This window comes from Eupeodes corollae, chromosome 2 (genome assembly GCF_945859685.1).
Source record: "Eupeodes corollae chromosome 2, idEupCoro1.1, whole genome shotgun sequence".
NCBI lineage: Eukaryota > Metazoa > Arthropoda > Insecta > Diptera > Syrphidae > Eupeodes > Eupeodes corollae.
Window position 1 is genome coordinate 12,591,396 of NC_079148.1, and position 19,199 is coordinate 12,610,594.

A 19,199-nucleotide genomic window follows, 5' to 3' on the forward strand; every position below is an offset into this window, starting at 1 on the left:
AAAAACTAAGTCCAAACGATAACAAAACACATTTAATTATTTCATTTCCTTTCAAAGTGTTTTTTTCCCATTACTTACTTTTAGATCGAGCCAATACGGTTCTCAGTTTTTAAAAAGCTAACAAGTACAACATCCGATTTTGAAGGCTAAAATAGTATACTTGGACGAATGTTGACCAAAAAGGGCAATTTCTTTAAATTTATTAAAGTCCTTCAAGAAGAGGAATTTATGAAAAGCCATAATATCTCTATGCTTATAAAAAGTGGTGGCACAACTGGTACTGGTAAAGAGGCTTCTGCGCTTCTTGAAAACTATGCCATTAATGTAATGAGATTTTTAGATCGAATGGTTTATGTTAATAATAACATTTGAAGAATATCCTGTTGAAAGTAGTGAAGATGAGAAAGAAGAAGCAGATGATAAAGAAAAAGAAGAAGGGACGAAGAAAGCTATGAATGTATGCATAATCTGTTACGTTTTGAAACCTAACATTGTTTTATTACCATGCAAACATTTGCAAATTTTGCAATGAGTGCGATCTGAAACTACAGGCGCAACCTATTGCAGAGTAGCAATCATTTTACTGCTGTCCTGTCCTACTGAAAAAATTGTTTTTTTTTTATATTTTGGTCTAATCGCCAAAAAATTTTGGGCGATGCTACATTTTTCAGATTTGGGCGATTTGGTTTTGGTCGCCCAAAAAAGTTTTTGGGTGATTTGACATTTTTTCGCTTTTTTGCATTTTGGGCGATTTGACACCCAACTGTTTTCTTTAAAAGCGTTTTTTTTTTCTATTCACTTCCGAAATGAAAAGATTTTTAACCGCAACTCTTCCGTACTACTTTAAACAGTGTAAGGCATTACGAAGAGTCTGTTCAAGAGTCACTTCAGTATACTATCACATACAAATATATTGGTGTTTTTAGCACTTCTTTCAGAATTTCAAGCTTTTCGCTATCACAAAAAATACAATGTCGTTTTCCGTTGAACCTGTGTTTTCAAATTGTATTTTGAGCTTTTCACCAATTTCATTATTTTGTAATATAATCGAGAACATTTGGTTAAGTTGTTGTGTCCGAATGCCTGGAACGTTGCTTATAAAGCCAAAGTACTTTAAAATACAAATTTTGATCTTATGAAATCTAACGGTACTTTAAAAACTATAAAAGTTAAAAGATCTAAGTATATTGAACACTTTTTTAATATGAAATCCTGCATTTCTATATCATTTTTTCCACCACTGTATATCAAAAACTACAGTTAAGGACACTTTCGTTAGACATAAAAGTTCTACCAAATTTAAGTATGTTTGTACAATTCTGAAAACAGACTTGTAGAAGGCATTTAAACAAACTTATAAGACTTTGTTTAACTATTTTCAAAATAATTGTGAAGCTTTGGATGAAATTAAATTTTGTGTACACAGAGCTTTTTCTAAAGTTTTACATGTTTTAAAATCTACTTAAAGTTTGCATTTACAAAAATTAAGTAGCAACAAGATAAACAAAGCTTAACAAAGAATGTTAAATTATTAAAAAAGTTTGAATACCTACAATATTTCTAAATCTGCTTTAAATTTCACACTAACAAAAAACATTTTCAATTGGTGTTTTTTTTTTACTAAGATAAGTTTAGACTTTATTTTCGAGATTTTCAACTAACAGCCGAACAATATATTTAAACATTATTTTTTGGCTACCCATCCCAATGCTAAGTTTTTTTTTTATATATATTTATGTATTAATTTAAAAAATATTAGCTTACAAAAAATCACTCGTTAACAAATAACGTTTTGCTCTTTTTTCTTGTTGTTGTTTTTTTTTTTTAAGGTAATATATAAATATAAAATAATAATAGTTTTAATGTTAATAGAAAATAGAAAAACAAAAGAGATTAAGTAACGACTAGTTAGCTAGAAACAAAATAAAATAAAAACGGTTGTTTTGTTTTGTTTAGAAAATAACAGCTACATTTTGCCCTGGCTGTGTATTGTTCGAAGGAACTGGTTGAGTCGTCCGATCAATATCTTGGTAGCTTCTCTGCTGGCTTGTGGGAAAAACCGACGAAGTTGGAATTGCAGCACCTCCGCGATTTGTGTATTCACGATACAAGAGCATCACAGTCAATGGTCGAATGATCATATTTATGATGGTGAAAACAACTGCCCAGCCATCTGTAAGAATTTAAATTATTAATAAAATATAAGAATTTATTAACAAAAGAAGCATTATGTTTTTGTTGATACAAAATAAAAATAAAACTCACTCATATAATGGAAAAAAACTACGAGGCTTATTAAATCAAGGATAATGCTACAAGCGTCTATCACGAGAGCCTAGAAAAACGAAAAAAAGAAAAAATATGTATGCAATGAGATGAGATGGTAAAGGGAATGATTTAATTAAATTTGTTGATTTCTGGGATTGCAGTTTTTTTTATTGTTGTATTAAATTCAATATTGATTAATTTATTTGCTGCATGTGCTTAATAATAATTAGCATAGCAAGCAAACTAGCTAAGGGAATTACTATGAGGACTGAAATATTAATTATAAAGCTAAGTAAGATGATTTTAAAGCACTACCATCTTTGAATATATAAAATTTTAATTGAAAACAGGAGAAGGAGGATACCAAAAATCCATACAACTGATGACCTAATTCAAATAACATACAAACAAAGGGACAAAATAATTCAAAGTATGCCTACTTAACCCATAATCTACCCAAAATAGCAGCGCATGAAGACTTATGGCCTGCCGTGCCGACCGAAATTGGTCACGTTTAAAAGAAATAATAATAAGAATAGTATGTAGCGTGATTTAAAGGAATACAGGAGGTGGACGGTCGGCACGAGGCTGCGACCGGCGGCGGCGGTGGCGAGACTACCTATGCTATGTTGATTGTTTTATATTGCGTGTTAACTTCCAGCAGGATTTACATAGACGTAAATTAAGGGGCTTGAAAGTTCAAACTACATACGGATGCTTTAATTTGTACTTGAGAGAGAGAGAGAAAAATAAAGGCTTGAAAAACCTAGATTAATTATAATTAAGAAATATTTGAGTTTAAATTGACAAAAAACTTAAGAAGTTCAAAGGTTAAGGTTTAGAAGTGCCTGTGAGCTTAAACCCAAAGTTAAAATACGACTGGTCAAATTGAGACACTCAGAGGAAGTTACATAACTAATCGGATTGCCTGTGACTTTTGAGGTAGCAAATCAATTAATTATTTGGCTTTCTGTGTGAATTTATTTATTTCGCAAATTGACGCCTCAAGGTTTAGCGCCTAGATTCAGTAACACATCTAATTTTTTTGGATATATATCAAGCGCAAGGGATTATAAATCCCCTTTTAAAGAATGTAGGATAGGGTCAAAACGATATAACGATGCACATTGATTTTGAATGCCTGCACATTTAAATGAGTCGTGTTTTGCGACTAAAAAAAGAATATTCGAACTTTACAGTACGTCCGAAAACTGGCTTCAAGGGTACACTGATGAGAGCCCAGAAAACGGGTTTTACTGTAAATTTGTTTGAGGAAAGGAATGCAATTGTTTGAAAAATACGGTAAAATATTGATAGGCATGAAACCTTACGGCGGTGTTTAAGAGATACAATTGTTTCAGTTAGAAATCTCTTTTGAAGTCTGTTTAAAATACTCAAGTTATTGGAGCACCTGCCAAATGTGAGAGTTTAAATAAAGTTTCCGACGAATAAAGGCTTTGTATATTAAAGCCAGAGTAGAAGGGGTACAAAACTCCTTGCATAGCCAGAGAAAATCTAAACCCTTAGTACCATTTTTGGCGTTATCAGATATGAGATGCACATGTACATACCTAGATCTAACAGTCGTTCAGTTTCCTCGATACAATTGCTACCTAAGGATAGTGACATTGGAGTTAGATTGCGCTTTTGCGACAGAAGACATCATTAAGATTTTAAAGTATTCAATTCAACACGGACAATACAGTCCGATGATGTTCGCTTGTTTCAATAACGACATTGAAAATAAATAACCGGGAGGCGTCAACTGCTGATGACGTGGTGGTGTTCTCTGATAACCCAGTGACATTGCAGCTTCAGATAAATAAATTTAAACAATATTGCGATTTTTAAACCTCAAAACCGTTCAGATAATAATGTACGAAATTGGACATTAGATAGTACCACTATTGAAGTTGTCAGCGAGTCTAAATATCTGGGTTTTACTATCACTCATAATTTGAACATCAAAAATCATATTAAAGAGAAACTGGTACTAGCCAAATCAGCTATAAATTCGATGTGGTCACATTTTTTTGAACAAGCTTCGGAACCCTACACCAAAATTAAGCCCTTTGAGGCTAAAGTGAACAGTTGCTTTTGTTATGGGAATCAAGTGTATGGATACCAATTTCTAGAGGATATGGAATCTATGAGGACCTTTTTGCTTCTGATATAAGTTTAGTATTCAAAATACAAAATGAAACTCTTAAGCGTAACTTCAGGCCACATAGAACGGACTTAGATGCAATTTGTTCAATCTGCAACTCAAACCAAAACGAATATGTTTACCATTTTTTAGCATTTGTCCTATTTGCAAGAAATACTTACTTACTTAAGGTGGCGCTACAGTCCTGTGTGAACTAGGGCCTCACCCAACAAACTACTCCATCTAGCTCGGTCCCTAGCTAGATGTCTCCAGTTTCGCGCTCCAAGTTGGGTGAGGTCACCTTCCACTTGTGCGCGCCACCTGATCCGCGGCCGGAGCATTGGTTTCCATGCGCTCTACGTGACCCAGCCATCTTAGTCGTTGGACTTTTACTCTTCTTGCTAAGTCTACGTCGCTGTACAGCCCGTACAGCTCGTCGTTCCATCTTCTCCTCCACTCCCCTTCGATGCATACGGGACCGTAGATCACACGAAGAACTTTTCTCTCGAAGCGACCCAAGGTGCTTTCATCCGCTTTTGTCATGGTCCATGATTCTGCACCGTATAGCAGGACGGGGATGATAAGGGTCTTATATAGCAACACTTTGGTCCCTCGAGAGAGGACATTACTACTCAATTGCTTTCTTAGTCCAAAGAAACAGCGGTTAGCAAGAGTTATTCTGCGTTTGATCTCAGCGCTGGTGTTGTTTTCTGCGTTTACAGCGGAGCCTAGGTAGACGAAGTCCTTGACTACCTCAAAGGTACGTCTGTCGATTGTGACGTTTTGACCAAAACGTCGGTGTTGTATGTCCTTTCTAGACGACAGCATGTACTTTGTTTTGCCCTCATTAACCGTTAAACCCATTTTTGCCGCCTCTGCCTCAATACTCACAAAAGCCCCATTGACATCACGCTGAGTTCTTCCGATTATGTCAATGTCATCAGCATATGCCAGTAATTGGACAGACTTTTGAAAGATAGTGCCTCTAGTGTTGACGTGTGAGCTCTGCACTATTCTTTCAAGCACGATGTTAAAAAAATCGAATGACAGCGCATCACCTTGTCTAAAACCTTTTTTGACATCAAAAGGTTCAGTTAAGTTGTTTCCAACCTTTATGGAGCAGCATGAATTCTCCATGGTCATCCTGCACAAACGGACGAGTTTGGCAGGGATGCCAAAACTAGACATGGCTCTATACAGCTCGTCCCTGTAGATGCTGTCATATGCGGCCTTGAAATCGATGAAAAGATGGTGGGTGTCGATTTGGTGCTCTTGAGTTTTTTCCAGGATCTGCCGTAATGTGAATATTTGATCAACTGTGGACTTTCCTGGTCTAAAACCACACTGATAAGGACCTATCAGGTTGTTGACGATGGGCTTTAGACGTTCACATATTATGGCAGAGAAGATTTTATAGGCGATGTTAAGTAGACTTATTCCTCTATAGTTGGTGCAGTTTAGAGGGTCTCCTTTTTTCAGGATCGGGCAAACAATACTGAGGTTCCATTCATCGGGCATGTTTTCTTCCGACCATATCTTACAGATAAGTTGGTGCATGCTCCTAACCAACTTATCTCCAGCTGCTTTAAAGAGCTCGGCATTCAAGCCATCTGCTCCAGCGGCTTTATTAGACTTCAACTTAGATATGGCAATCTTTATTTCGTCTAAGTCGGGAGGACGGGATTGTTGGCTTTCGTCCTCTATATCGAATGGGTCATCCTGCCTGACAGCGGGATTCAGTTCTTCGTCGCCGTTATACAGTCTGCAGAAGTGGTCCTTCCATATCCTCAGCATTGACTGCGGTTCCACTATGATGTTTCCACTTTCGTCTTTGCAGCCTTCGGTTCTAGGTTTATGTACCTGTGAATTTCGTTTCACCTGTTCATAAAACTTTCGAACCTCATTCCTGCTTTTATACCTCTCAACATCTTCGACCGCACGCTTCTCATGCCCTCTCTTTTTCCTTCTGAAAAGTCGGCGTTCCTCTCGCCTCTTCTGCTCATAGAGCTCACGAGCAGCTCTCGTCCTTTTATGCAGCGCCGCTTTGCGTGCCTGTTGTTTGGCTGCATTTGCCTGCCGACATTCCTCATCAAACCAGGGGTTCCTTGTTGGTGGCTGTTTGAAACCCAGCACATCAGAGGCGGCTTCTCTCATAGCATCTTGGCAATGTTGCCACTGGTTTTCGATACATTGTGTTGGCGGCAGAGAACTTCGAGAGAGGTTACTTGTCACTCGGTCGGAAAAGGATTTGGCGATCTCTGGCGATTGTAGCCTTTCGACGTTGTATCTTCTCCCAGCACCTCCCTGTTTTGCCTTGGGTCTGGAAATCCGAAGTGCTACCCTGGCTACAACGAGGTAGTGGTCCGAGTCGATGTTAGCTCCTCGGAAAGTTCGTACATCCATAATGCTGGAAGCGTGTCTGGCGTCGATCGCAATATGGTCAATCTGGTTGACGGTAGATTGATCTGGAGAAGTCCAAGTTCCTTTGTGGATGTTGAGGTTTGGAAAACGCGTACTGGCTACCATGACGTTTCGCCCCGCAGCAAAATCTATGAGCCTGAATCCATTATCGGAAGTGTTGTCGTGCAGGCTGTTTTTCCCGATTATTCCACCAAAGATGTCTTCCCTTCCTAGCTTGGCATTAAAATCGCCCAGGACTATTTTAATATCGTAGCTAGGGCACTGCTCATATGTTTTGTCTAAGAGCTCGAAGAACATGTCTTTGGTGTTGTCGTCTTTCTCTTCTGTGGGGGCGTGCGCGCATATCAGGCTAATGTTGCCGAATTTAGCCTTGATGCGTATGGTCATGAGGCGCTCATTGATGCACCTATAGCTCAAGACTTCTTGCCTAAGTCTGGCTCCGATGACGAATCCGCATCCAAATAAGCGCTGTTGGTTTTCGTGGTAGCAGTCACCATAGTAAATATCGCAGTTTTTCATCCTCTTTTTGCCCGGCCCATCCCATCGTATTTCCTGGATGGCGGTGATATCTGCTTTATATCGTTCTAGGGCCTCCGCTAATTCTTCGGCCGCACGTGGTCTGTTAAGGGACCTAACATTCCACGTGCATATCCGAAGTTCGTTGTCCTTTATTCGTTTGCGTTGGTTGTCAACAGTAAATCCGTCCGTATCCGAGGCTTGTTGGTGCTTCGCAACTTTGAAAGCTTTTACGTGGCCAGGAAGTCACCCCGACGCACAACCTAAAACCTGGAGGGCCAGATCCTAAGTATAACTCCAAGGATGGGGAGCCGGATAAAACACCTCTCCCCACCTCTCTCGTTTGCAAGAAATCCGTGGACTTTATTTTGATAAAAGCTTCTTTTCGTCGGAAGAATGTTTACGTGTTTTAAACGGGGATAAGAAGTTGGTTACAAATTATCGTCCAATTAGTAATCTTTCAACAATTCCGAAGCTTTTTGACAAAATAGTACAAGCTATACGCAATAATCAAATGTCATATCTCTAAATTTCAACATGGTTTCATAAGTGGTCGATCCGCAACGACTAATTTTGCTTGATTTTCTTATCTTTATCTTCTTATTTAACGCAGTAGAAAAGCATTCTCGAATGTATGTGGTTCATACTGATTTTGTAAAAGCATTTAGTAGAGTAAATCAAGTCATTTTAATTAAAAAGTTAAGGTTTTGATGGGAACCTACTAAACTGGTTGAACTCCTTTCTCACTGGTAGGAAACAAATTGTTAGGATAGGTGACTTGGAGTCTAGCCCGATCTTAGTTTATTCAGGTGTTCCCGAAGGTTTCCATTTGGGACCACCATTATTTGACTTGTTTATTAATGATTTTCCATCAGTTTTATCAACAGCCAACTGCTTAGTATTTGCAGATGATATATGTACAAATTTTTAAAGTTACAAACAACAAAACAAAATGATTTTGACCTTAAAATGTCAAAGTGTTCTGTGTTAACTTACAGCTACTTAAAAACCCCCATAATTTTTTATTATTTCCTCAAAGGAATCAAACTATTAAGAGTTCACGAGATTAAAGACCTAGACGTAGCATTTGATGATAAACTTAACTTTATTTCACATGTCTCCTATATTGTTTCAAAAGCTAACTCTATGTTAGGTTTCCTTAAATAGAATTCTTCTGATTTTAAGGACCTATACATACTGAAACTATTCTTTGTTCACTTGTTAGACCATTACTGGAGTGTTGTTCTGCCATTTGGAATCCTTATACTAAAAAGTTGATAACAAAAATTGAAAATATCCAAAACAATTGTTTGAGATTTGATTTAAGAAATTTTAGTTTAAATGATTACTCAAATCTTGTTTATAAATCTAGATGCCTTTTGCTAGGGATGCAAACTCATGAATCAAGGCGTAGAATGATTAGTGTTATGTTTATTCGTGATTTTCTTTCAAATGACATTGATGGCGAGTTTTTGCTTTCTTTGATTAATAGTCCAATCGATTATTAAGAACGAGAAATTACATATTTGAATATCCTCATTCTACAAATTATGGCCAGCATGAACCTATTTCCAACAGTTGTACATTTTTTAATATGTACTATAATGAACTAGATATATATCTTAAAGGAAATCAATTTTAAAATTCATTATTAACATTATTGCATACTAACTTCTCTTAATTGTTCCTATTTATGCAAATTAATATTTAATAATAACAACGAAATTGTATATATTCTATAAACAAATCTGTGGATTAAGTATCGTAGATTGAATAAATAAATAAGAAAATAAATAAATAAATATTAAAAACATTGAAAATACTAAAACGAATTTCCATTTTAAAAATCTTTGTAATGGTGTTTCTTCATTTTTTAAAAAGCAAAATCTCAAAACCTGACGCAATAAAGACACTTTGGAGTCCTATTTCAATTAAGACGTAAAACACCCATCGAAATAAAAATTCAATTTGATTGTAAGGAACAATCAGCGACCAGTGTAATTGGCCTAATTTCAAATCAAAACATTGCTTTGAAAATGAATATAAATAAATTAGTAGATAACAATAAATATTTATTTAATATCACACCAATTAGTTAGATTGATACAATATAATTGTTATAAAAGCAATTCACTTTTCCTTATCAAAGTGAATTATTAATAAGTTAATTTTATTTTATTTATTTTTATTATTTAGTACATTTGGTTATTGAAAATTGGATGAATCATTATTTCAAATAAAAACCATACGACACAAAATTTGGATGAAGCAATTAAATTTACAATTTCATAAACAAAACAGTGAGATAGTTTAGTTTAAATGTGACTCATAAATGGGCTTGTGTACTGCACATGAGTGTTTACTTAAGAATTCACTTGAAGATAATGATTTGCTTTTTGATAACGCCACTTGAAGCCAAATGCCAGGGACAATGTTTGTTTTGTTTTGATTTTAAAAGTTATGAAAAGTTATCTCTTCACATATTGAATAGAAATATTTTTTCAATTCATAAATCAAGTTTGTAAGATGTTAGAAGGGAATTCTAATTGGGACTTGAGAACTTTGAACTTGCATTCTGAACGCACCTTGTAACAATAATCAACAATCTATGAATTTCAACTGTTTGGTCATATTTATTGTTGACGAACCAATAAACTCATAGTAATTTTTTGGCAAAACCTTTTTGGCTTTATCAAGAAACAAACAGAATATGCGGTAGTGGTTATGTGAAAACCTTCATGTGCTTTAAGAAAAATTCTTTAAGCTGCAAAACATGAAAAACATATGGTTGTGGTTTTTTGTGAAAATTACCGTCTCGTTTCATTCATTGGAGATCGCTTAAGAGACATGCTGCAATTTGATTTCTGTGGTCAACTTCATGTACTAGACATAAACATATGTGGTTTTAATAAATTGATACCAAAATGGCATAAACAGTCAGACGAGAGTCACAATTGCATTTGAAACTAAAGTCGATGAAAGTATTGTTTCGAGAAATGGTGGCGTCGATTGGTCGCATATATCATGTTAAACAACATTATCTCTATACTCTTTTCTTATTGGCCTACTTTAAGTAGCAATGTTTTGTTCCTGGCAGTCATGTTGTACTTTTCCATTACTTTTGTTATGGCCGACTGGGAAATCATTCTTAACTTCAGGTTTTTGAGATTAAACTTTTAAAAATTCGTATAAAAACACAGATTATACATTTTGGGTCATCTGAATAGGTTCCATATCAAAAACTGGAAAAAACAAGAAAAATTGCCATATTTAAATAATTTGTTTCAAAAATTAAATGGACAGGGACATAATTATCTTTTGCAAGTAGAATATTTTATCACTCTTTTTTAATTCTATCGATTGAGGACCCCTTGTTCTAAAATTGTCTCCTCGACTCATACACCTTGCGAGAAGGAAGTGCTCAAATATTACCCGTGTTTTGTTGGGAAATCTATCAATAGTATAGTAGTATTTTACACGAATAACAAAAACAGTATCCGTAGTATGAATACTACCGATAAAAGTTAAAGTAGAATCTTACTACGGATGGGTTTTTGACATTCGTACGAGTCTCGAATGGGTCTTATGCGATTTCGTCCTCAAGTGTTGGTACGATTGAAATTGCATTCGTATCTCGATGGCTGTGTTCGGTGAGTTGTTGTGCATTTGCAATCATGTGTTTTCCATTGGTGAAAAAATCAATCTGTTGCTGTTGATATTTAGTTTTGTTAATGAAAATGGACTAACTGGGCTTATTTTGCAAGAACAGAAAAGATAGTTAAGTTTTGCTGTTTCCACTAAAGGTTTATCTCACCGCACAAGAAGATTTAAAAATGATTAAGTTTGACAGCACTTTCTAAAACGCAAATGGTATTTCGATTTTTTTTATGAAGAGCAAGTGAGATAGTTTTATTCGTGTTAGAAAATGAAGAACTGATTAGTTCAACAAAATATAAGAACTATATTTTTTGTACACAAACATGCAAATAAACAGACCATAATGCATAATCTTTAAAACCAACTACTCCACGCAGGTTTTCCTTCATAAATTTTGATCGACTCCGATCCCCGACCGGAATTGAGTCAAATCAAGCTCATTACTACTCCATTCAGTTATATAAAGAATTGAGTCGAGCTTCAAGCTCGCTTCAATACCACATGTTAATCTAGTAGTCTACGAACAAACACCCTGCTTGAAGTTTTTATTTTATGTCAAAGCTGCAATTGTTAAATGAACTATTTTTATAGAATCTCAATTTCCAGATGGTTATTTACCATTTCTTCTTGAAAATTGTCCATTTTATTAGTTTTAGTTAGTTTTTTAGTTACTTTTAACTTTTGATTTTCACAAACTTTCTTCTATTTGTTTGTGTTTTTTTAAATTATTATTCTGACAGATCTTCAGTTGTGCCAATTTTTAAATACAAAAATCTGGCTACTGCCGATGAGTTTTCTTGGGAATTTTCTACTATACTATTTATAGAATGCCAAAAAACACGAGTATTTTCAATGATGTTATGGTAAGGTAAGTACGTCTCTTTATTTAGGTTCTCGATCCATTTATTTACCGACAATTCATTCTGGAATGACCATGGTATTGGGGTTTAATGGTCAGATATTTGTGGGAAAGCATATGTTTAGAACACATTTGTACATACATATAAGATTTCTTTGGCGATGTAAGAAATTGCAGCTGAAAGATTTTATTACCTAAGTTGCTTCTACACCATGACACGCTTTCACAGCTATGGTGACGGCTTTAATAACGCTCTTCTTTACGAAGATAATGACGGTAATAGTTTTAGTCATCTAGGCCCTGTATATTTGTATCTTAAAATACAACTCGCCTCCACTCCGTTTTTCACGAAAAGTACATATGTACATATTTTTAGACAATTATTTTTTCGTTTTTTGATCAGATTTGTTTTTTCTGATTTTAGGTGCCAGTTATAGCTATCATTGAAATCGATTCGGGAAAATTTTTGAAACGATATTTGACGGTGTTTTCCTTTGATAAGGAATGAAAATTATACACTGATCGATCGGAAATCTCACAAAGAATTTGTTTTGAAATATTGTAATTGCATATTGATTTATCTCTAAAAATGTATTTTCTATTTTCCGAACAGCTGATACTTTTATGTTTAAGAGTTAAACGAATCGTTCCACTTATTTGTGTTCCAATTCTACACAATTCTAATGACAGATTTCTGTCAGTAAAAGTGTTTCGGTGGATTTCAATCAGGAAATTGTTTTCAATGGTCGCATTCACAAAGCTAGTGGTTACGTAGTCAAGGGATTCTGATTGGCTAAATCTAACTACAAAAGTAGTTGAAATTTCCCCGCCGACGTAGTGTACAAAATTCGGCTACAAAGTTAGTGGAGAATGATTTTGACGTTTCACAATCAACTGCTCGGTTGAAACACACGAATTCAACATAAAATAAATAGTTTAGTTTTTAAATACAAATATAAATCATTCAAATTGTGCCTTAAATTTTATTTTATTGAATTTAAAAACACAAAAGATAAGTTAAAGTTATCAAATCAAAAATGTTTCTTATTTTATATATTTGCATTTGTCAATAATATGACAGTTTCAGATTGACTAGCTTTGTAGTGTAGTTTTGCATTCACAAAGCTAGTTGAATTTTGACTACGTAGCCACTAGCTTTGTGAATGCGCCCAATGACAGACATTTTTAATGATAGCTATAAACGACATGTCAAAAAAATTCCAATGTTTGTTTTCAATGATGAAAACCTTACTGTCGTCTAACTACAAAGAACACTAGTTTTGAATCTTATTTTTGACGCGAAATCTTGCGATTTTGAAGCAGATCTAATAAGTGCAGGTCTATTCACCATTGATATGGTCCACTCTTTATATGTTCCCTCCATATTTAATTTTGGCATTCTTTAATTGTTGTTGCAATTTTTCTTTTGCTTAGCACTAATTCGCTAAAGCTTTTTTTCCTCTTTAAACGTTTTTGTTGATCTATGTTGTTGATAAACGGTTTAAAACAATTAGAACTACCAACAAACTTAACTGTTAACACATAACCCACAAACATCCATTGTGTTAATTTTAAACCTATTCAGATGAGCCGAAAAAACGTTAGTTTTTTTAGGCTATCTTAACCTAATTCTAATTAATAGAGTTCCTTGCAGTTTCCTTTATCTATCATCTCAATCTTCAATATACAGTTTAAACATTTATAGTATTATAAAGGGTGATTTGTCAGCTATTATATTTTTGGCAACACTGATTTAAACAGCTGACGCACGTTTCGTGTTTTGTTTCACTGTCAGACATCTTCAGTTTGGTCTCTAATTTAACCATAAATCGTCTTACAAACGAACAAAGCTTGCAAATTATTGATTTTTATTATCAAAATGCGTGCTCTGTTAAGAAAGTTCCTCGCGTGCTTCTTCCATTTTATGATCAGTATAATCGACCCACACAAGCGGCTATTCGGGCTACGGTACCAAATTTACATTTTTTAACATTAAACCAAGAATTGAAGCCGAACGACTTACTGCAACCTAAAATTTTTGGTCAATGTGCTCTGGAAAGTTGGCCGAAGATCCACTTTTTTATTGAAAAATTGTGTTCAGTGACGAAGCTCATTTTTGGATCAAAGGGTACGTAAATCAGCAGAATTGTCGATTTAGGAGTGAATATCAGCATCATTTTGCCGTACTTCTTTAAAGATGAAGATGCGAATCGTAACGTAACCGTGAGATGATATCCAACTTTTTTTGTACCAAAATGCAGAAGCCACACAGCACGGGCAACAATGGACTTATTGAGAGGCGAGTTCGGTGAACATTTTATTCCACGTTAGGGACCGATCTATAGGCCACCTAGATCGTGCGATTTAAAGCCATGAAACTATTTCTGTGAGGCTATGCCAAATCTCATATCTATATAGACAAGCCCGCTTTAATTGACGCTTTAGAAGACAACATTGAAACGTTTATTCTTGAGATACCGGCCAAAATGTTGGAAAGAGTATGCCAAAATTGGACTAAGCGGATGGACATTTGAGACGCTTTCAAACATTAAGTTATATTAAGTACTATCGATTCAAATAAATATTTCATGGACTTTTTTGAATTGTATTTGAAAAACTCTCTTATAGCTTTTAAAAAATCACCCTTTATATGCTCTTCAAAGTCTTAAATGTTGTCTTTCATAAATCTCTAAGTGACTCTTGACCATCGTCTTATTAAGGCTATAAGCACATCAAAACCAAATTAAAAAATACTGTTAAAAACGGGTATTATAAAAAATTGAGCAAGTAGTTGAAATTTTAATAAATTTCAATACGAGTTTTACAAAACCATGAAATTATTAAATTCAAGGTGTCTCAAAATTTAATAGAGAGTCAAATAAAGGCTTATTACAAATGAGAACTTCTCGAATCTAATTAAGATAAGAAGATAATAGCCTTGAATCAATTCAACGGCAGCTGCAAATGCATTAAATTAGTTTCGTCAGTATTTTTAATTAAATTCTTATTAATAATTGTTTTTTCTTAAGATTTTAATTGATTTGTATTTCGATTTAGAAACAAATTGTGTTTGAAAACTAAATACATTTTTAAATTGTTGTGATTTTTCTGCATTTGTGAAGCATTTTTGATAAATATTCAATTCAATTCGATTCAATTTTAGAACTATAATAAAAAAGGAGAATGGAAAAAACATATGGGACCTTGTCAACATCGTGTCCAGAAACGATACCGTATGTCCTAAACAAAAGCACACTTTTACGGGCTAAAAAATAAGCGCCCTAAGAGCAGGGGTAGAATCAGCTTAGGTGATTTTTGATTGCCACCTTTGTGATCATAAAAAGTGATCAAACAATTTTTTGCGTCTGTGTAAGGTGATGACCAAATTTAGTTTAGAATTTGGTATCACTTTAAAAGAAATTCACTGACGTTTGTTACAATTTCAGTGGTTGTATTCAAAAACCGATCTGAAGCTATCCGGATTATTATGTAATTATAAGTTTTGATGTACCAAGTAGCGACGATGATGTTCTGCCTGCACAATAGTCAGCATTTAACTTGAGCACTCTGCTTCCATACAAAGCTGTCGTCAGCACTCCCGCCATATTTTCCATTTATTACCACAATTTTTCTCTTTTCTTTGCAGATCTAGGCAACAAAAATTAATGAATCAAAAAATTGACTTGAGATCATAGCGTTTACACTATGTCTTCCTTTTCTATTGAAAAACATATGCTCATTTTCCGAAGGGCGGAGAATCATAGTATGACTCCCATCAATGCAGCCAATTACTAGGAAACAAATAATAAAATAAAAAACAAGTAATAAAATTAATTTATTTTTACTTAGAAACAACCTCACAAACAGTACTTTGGCCCATTGGAGCTGACCAGTCAGCGCCAACTTGCCTTTGGTAGCCACCACCTCCAAGAAAATTTAAAGTCACGGCTAATCGAAGAATAGGGGGAATGTGTGTTGACCGCATGTATAGCACATATGTATGCGAACTTACTTTGGACTTAGAAGATCAAGAATGTTTATTTTATTGCGGAGGTTAATCCTCAAGAGCCGGCCATTTCTATTATGATTAATATTTTAATTTTCCGAATGTAAAATCAAAGGCACAAACACATTCATATTGTCTTGAAATTTCAGCAACTAAAAATAAAAATCAATTTCCCATGAAAGTGACAACTAAAGAGCTGTCACCAGAAAAAGTCACCAAATCGTGATTGTCACCGGTGACTATCACCTTACACAGACTGAATTCCACCCCAGTACTTGGTCTCAAGTGTTTGAGACTTAGATTATCATAGAAAGAGTCTCCTAACTTGTCTTTGCTTTCTGAATATGGATGGTGAAAGACTGCCTCGTCATCTTTATTTGCAGGAGTTCCACGACAAAAAGTATGCCTACCAATTAGGCAGTGGCCATTAAGGACACCTATAATGGAGTCCATATGCAATTTACCAAGAGAAAAGGAATAAGTTGCTTTGAGAGTTCAGTATCAAGCTTTTTATTTGCTTTCTCTATGGTGTTTTCCTTAGCAAAAAAAAAACAAACGCAAACTAGTACGCCATCCATTCCCTTGTAGGGTATAGGAAGGCATTTAATACGGATTAAGAGAATGACAAGTACCTTTTGGTTCAAATAACAAGGAGAAGAATTGTCAAACTCTTAAGTGAATTAATCGTCAATCATGATTTTATATTCCATATTTAGCCGTATAAACAAAAAGCCAAATATAAATAATTTCATTTCAGTTCATCAAGTAATTTCTTTTGCAAACTGTTCTTACTAATTAAATTCTTATTGTAACACTTGCTGCCACACTTGAGACCCCATTAACCCCATACATCAAATTATAGACTCGACGTTAGCTTTCAAAGAGTATGTATCCCTTTTGTGGACAATAAGTAGACCTAAACGCGTCTTCTCCTTTATCCTTAAAAATAAACTTTCGATTTTTTAACAAATCCACCAAATTCTACTCAGCGGTTTTAGCTTTTGGACACTTTATAATTTTCTATAAAATTCCTCTGAATCATGATATATTTTTAGTTCAAATAGTAAAAGTTCCTAACTAGACGTTAAGTTTTGTTTTCAATTAAAGTCCGTTGACCTTTTAGGGTAATTATGTATACAAATAAATATACACCGAACGAACATTCATACAACTTCATTTTATATAGGAAAAGAAGGTATAAAATAAAAGCTCACAAACTACCCTTGAGTTGATGGATTATTTGTTAACTTTTTTTTTATTTGTAGTTCGTCCAACATGAACATTATATTAACTTGCTGCATGAGCTAAGAGCAATATATCCAATTGCCACCTCCTATGTGTCTTTACCTACATTATAATATTACCATGTATAATGTAAACTAACTCATTTGAATACCCCTGTGAACAAACAATAAACCAGCACCAAACACAAAATGAGCAAATGAAACGAAAAGAAAAGAAATCAAAGTGTGGTAAGTATTTTACTTGATGAATTGTGGCATCCGGAGTCCGATAGTTTCATGATTTTTTTTTTCGTTTTGATTTTATTTTCTATTTTTACCTCACGCAAGGTTTTTAATTACACACACACAATATGTGGTTGAAATGAAATATAATCATTTTAACCCTCTTAGAGAAGCCTACTAACTCTGTCGTCTTCGTCGGCGGCATAGGTAATGGTAGTCAAACTACTGCAGCAGCAACAGTACGTTAGGATATTAACTATGCTGCATTAAAACACAACAATTTCTACATAAATTGATGGGAGTATGTTTGGATAAGAGTTCATCAATAAGTTATTTCATTTCATTTCTAAAACTGTTTGTTAATTTAAGTAAGAATAACTAAAAAATTCATAAAATTGCATTCAAAACTTTCGTAACCCCTTTTACGAAGTTTTTGATACTTATTATTTATTTATTTTTATTTTTATTCAAATTTATCCTTATCGTATAAGGTTTCTGATGTCACATCAAATTGAGAGAACATACATAATTTGGAAGGCAGTCGATGTTTTTAAGCCTGTTGTTGATAATGACTAATTTGATTAAACAACTTACGTCATAATAAGAAAAAGGTTATACGGATAGTATTGTCTGTTTACCTATAAAAAAACTGAAGGAAATCTATATTTTGTTTGTAGTTGCAAGAAGATTGGATTATAGATTAAAAGATTTGTATTTTCTCCAATTTAATCCTTTTTTTTAATTGCTAAACAAATTTGTAAACAATTGCATTCACAGAAACAATTTATTATGTATGCATTATTTTGCTTAATGGGCGCATTTTTGTAATCATTTAATTTTACAGCATCTTACAAATTCCAACCAGAATATTCAAAACATTTCTAAAGACATAAACATGGATACAACACGGGTCATGGTAAACACTGTACTGTGGCGAATGGCTCGCTAATTAGTTGAGCGTTACGCTCACCAAGCTAGAAGCGCTTCATTTGTATCTGCTTAGAAAATATGTATATTGATTAACGAATGCTTCGAACAGTTGAACAAGTCTTTACTTCGTTTTGGACAAATAAAGACTATTGCACTTGATACATTAAAGGCGCTTGATAAAGCCTGGCATCAAAAATGCGTCCTTCAGCCGTTCAACACAAGAAGTATTGGATGGGTTTAGTTTAGTTTATTTCATCAAACAGAGTACAACTCTTACAGACTACTTTCAAAAGTTAATATAATAATTCAATTAAATATAAGTATATGTACAAAAATAATAAGAAATAATAATGGTAGCAATAGATAAATTTTAATTACAAAACTTACTTACTTACTTACTTAAGGTGGCGCTACAGTCCGGGGCGGACCTGGGCCTCAACCAACAAGCGTCTCCAGCCAGCTCGGTCCCTAGCTAGCTGTCTCCAGTTTCGCACGCCAAGTTGGTTGAGGTCCTCTCCCACCTGGGTGCGCCACCTAAGTCGCGGTCTTCCTCTACTGCGCCGTCCCTCGGGATTGGATTCGAAGACCTTCCGGGCTGGAGCGTTGATGTCCATCCGCTCTACATGACCTAGCCATCTAAGCCGTTGGACTTTGATTCTGCTAACTAGGTCAGTGTCGCTGTACAGCCCGTACAGCTCGTCGTTATATCTTCTCCTCCATTCTCCATCTATGCATACGGGACCAAAAATCGCCCGAAGAATTTTTCTCTCGAAGCATCCTAAGACGCTCTCATCTTTCTTTGACAGGGTCCAGGTCTCAGCGCCATAAATGAGAACTGGGATGATGAGTGTCTTATAGATGGTGATTTTACATGCTCGAGAGAGGTCTTTACTTCTCAATTGCCTTCTAAGTCCAAAGAAACAGCGATTT

The 19,199-nt window shown here is 34.8% G+C and overlaps 1 protein-coding gene across 1 annotated transcript in view; it reads right to left on the reverse strand.

Annotated features, from left to right (window-relative positions):
- Window positions 1-1,607: 1,607 nt before the first annotated feature.
- The window catches only part of LOC129946732 (type-1 angiotensin II receptor-associated protein), a 31,681-nt gene continuing 14,089 nt past the window's right edge, over window positions 1,608-19,199 (reverse strand). Inside the window, exons 3-4 of the mRNA XM_056057037.1 lie at window positions 2,266-2,335; window positions 1,608-2,173 (exon numbers count right to left, since the gene is read on the reverse strand). Of these exons, the coding sequence (XP_055913012.1) occupies window positions 1,953-2,173; window positions 2,266-2,335 (291 nt within the window). The 3' untranslated portion in view covers window positions 1,608-1,952. The remainder of the gene's footprint in view (window positions 2,174-2,265; window positions 2,336-19,199) is intronic.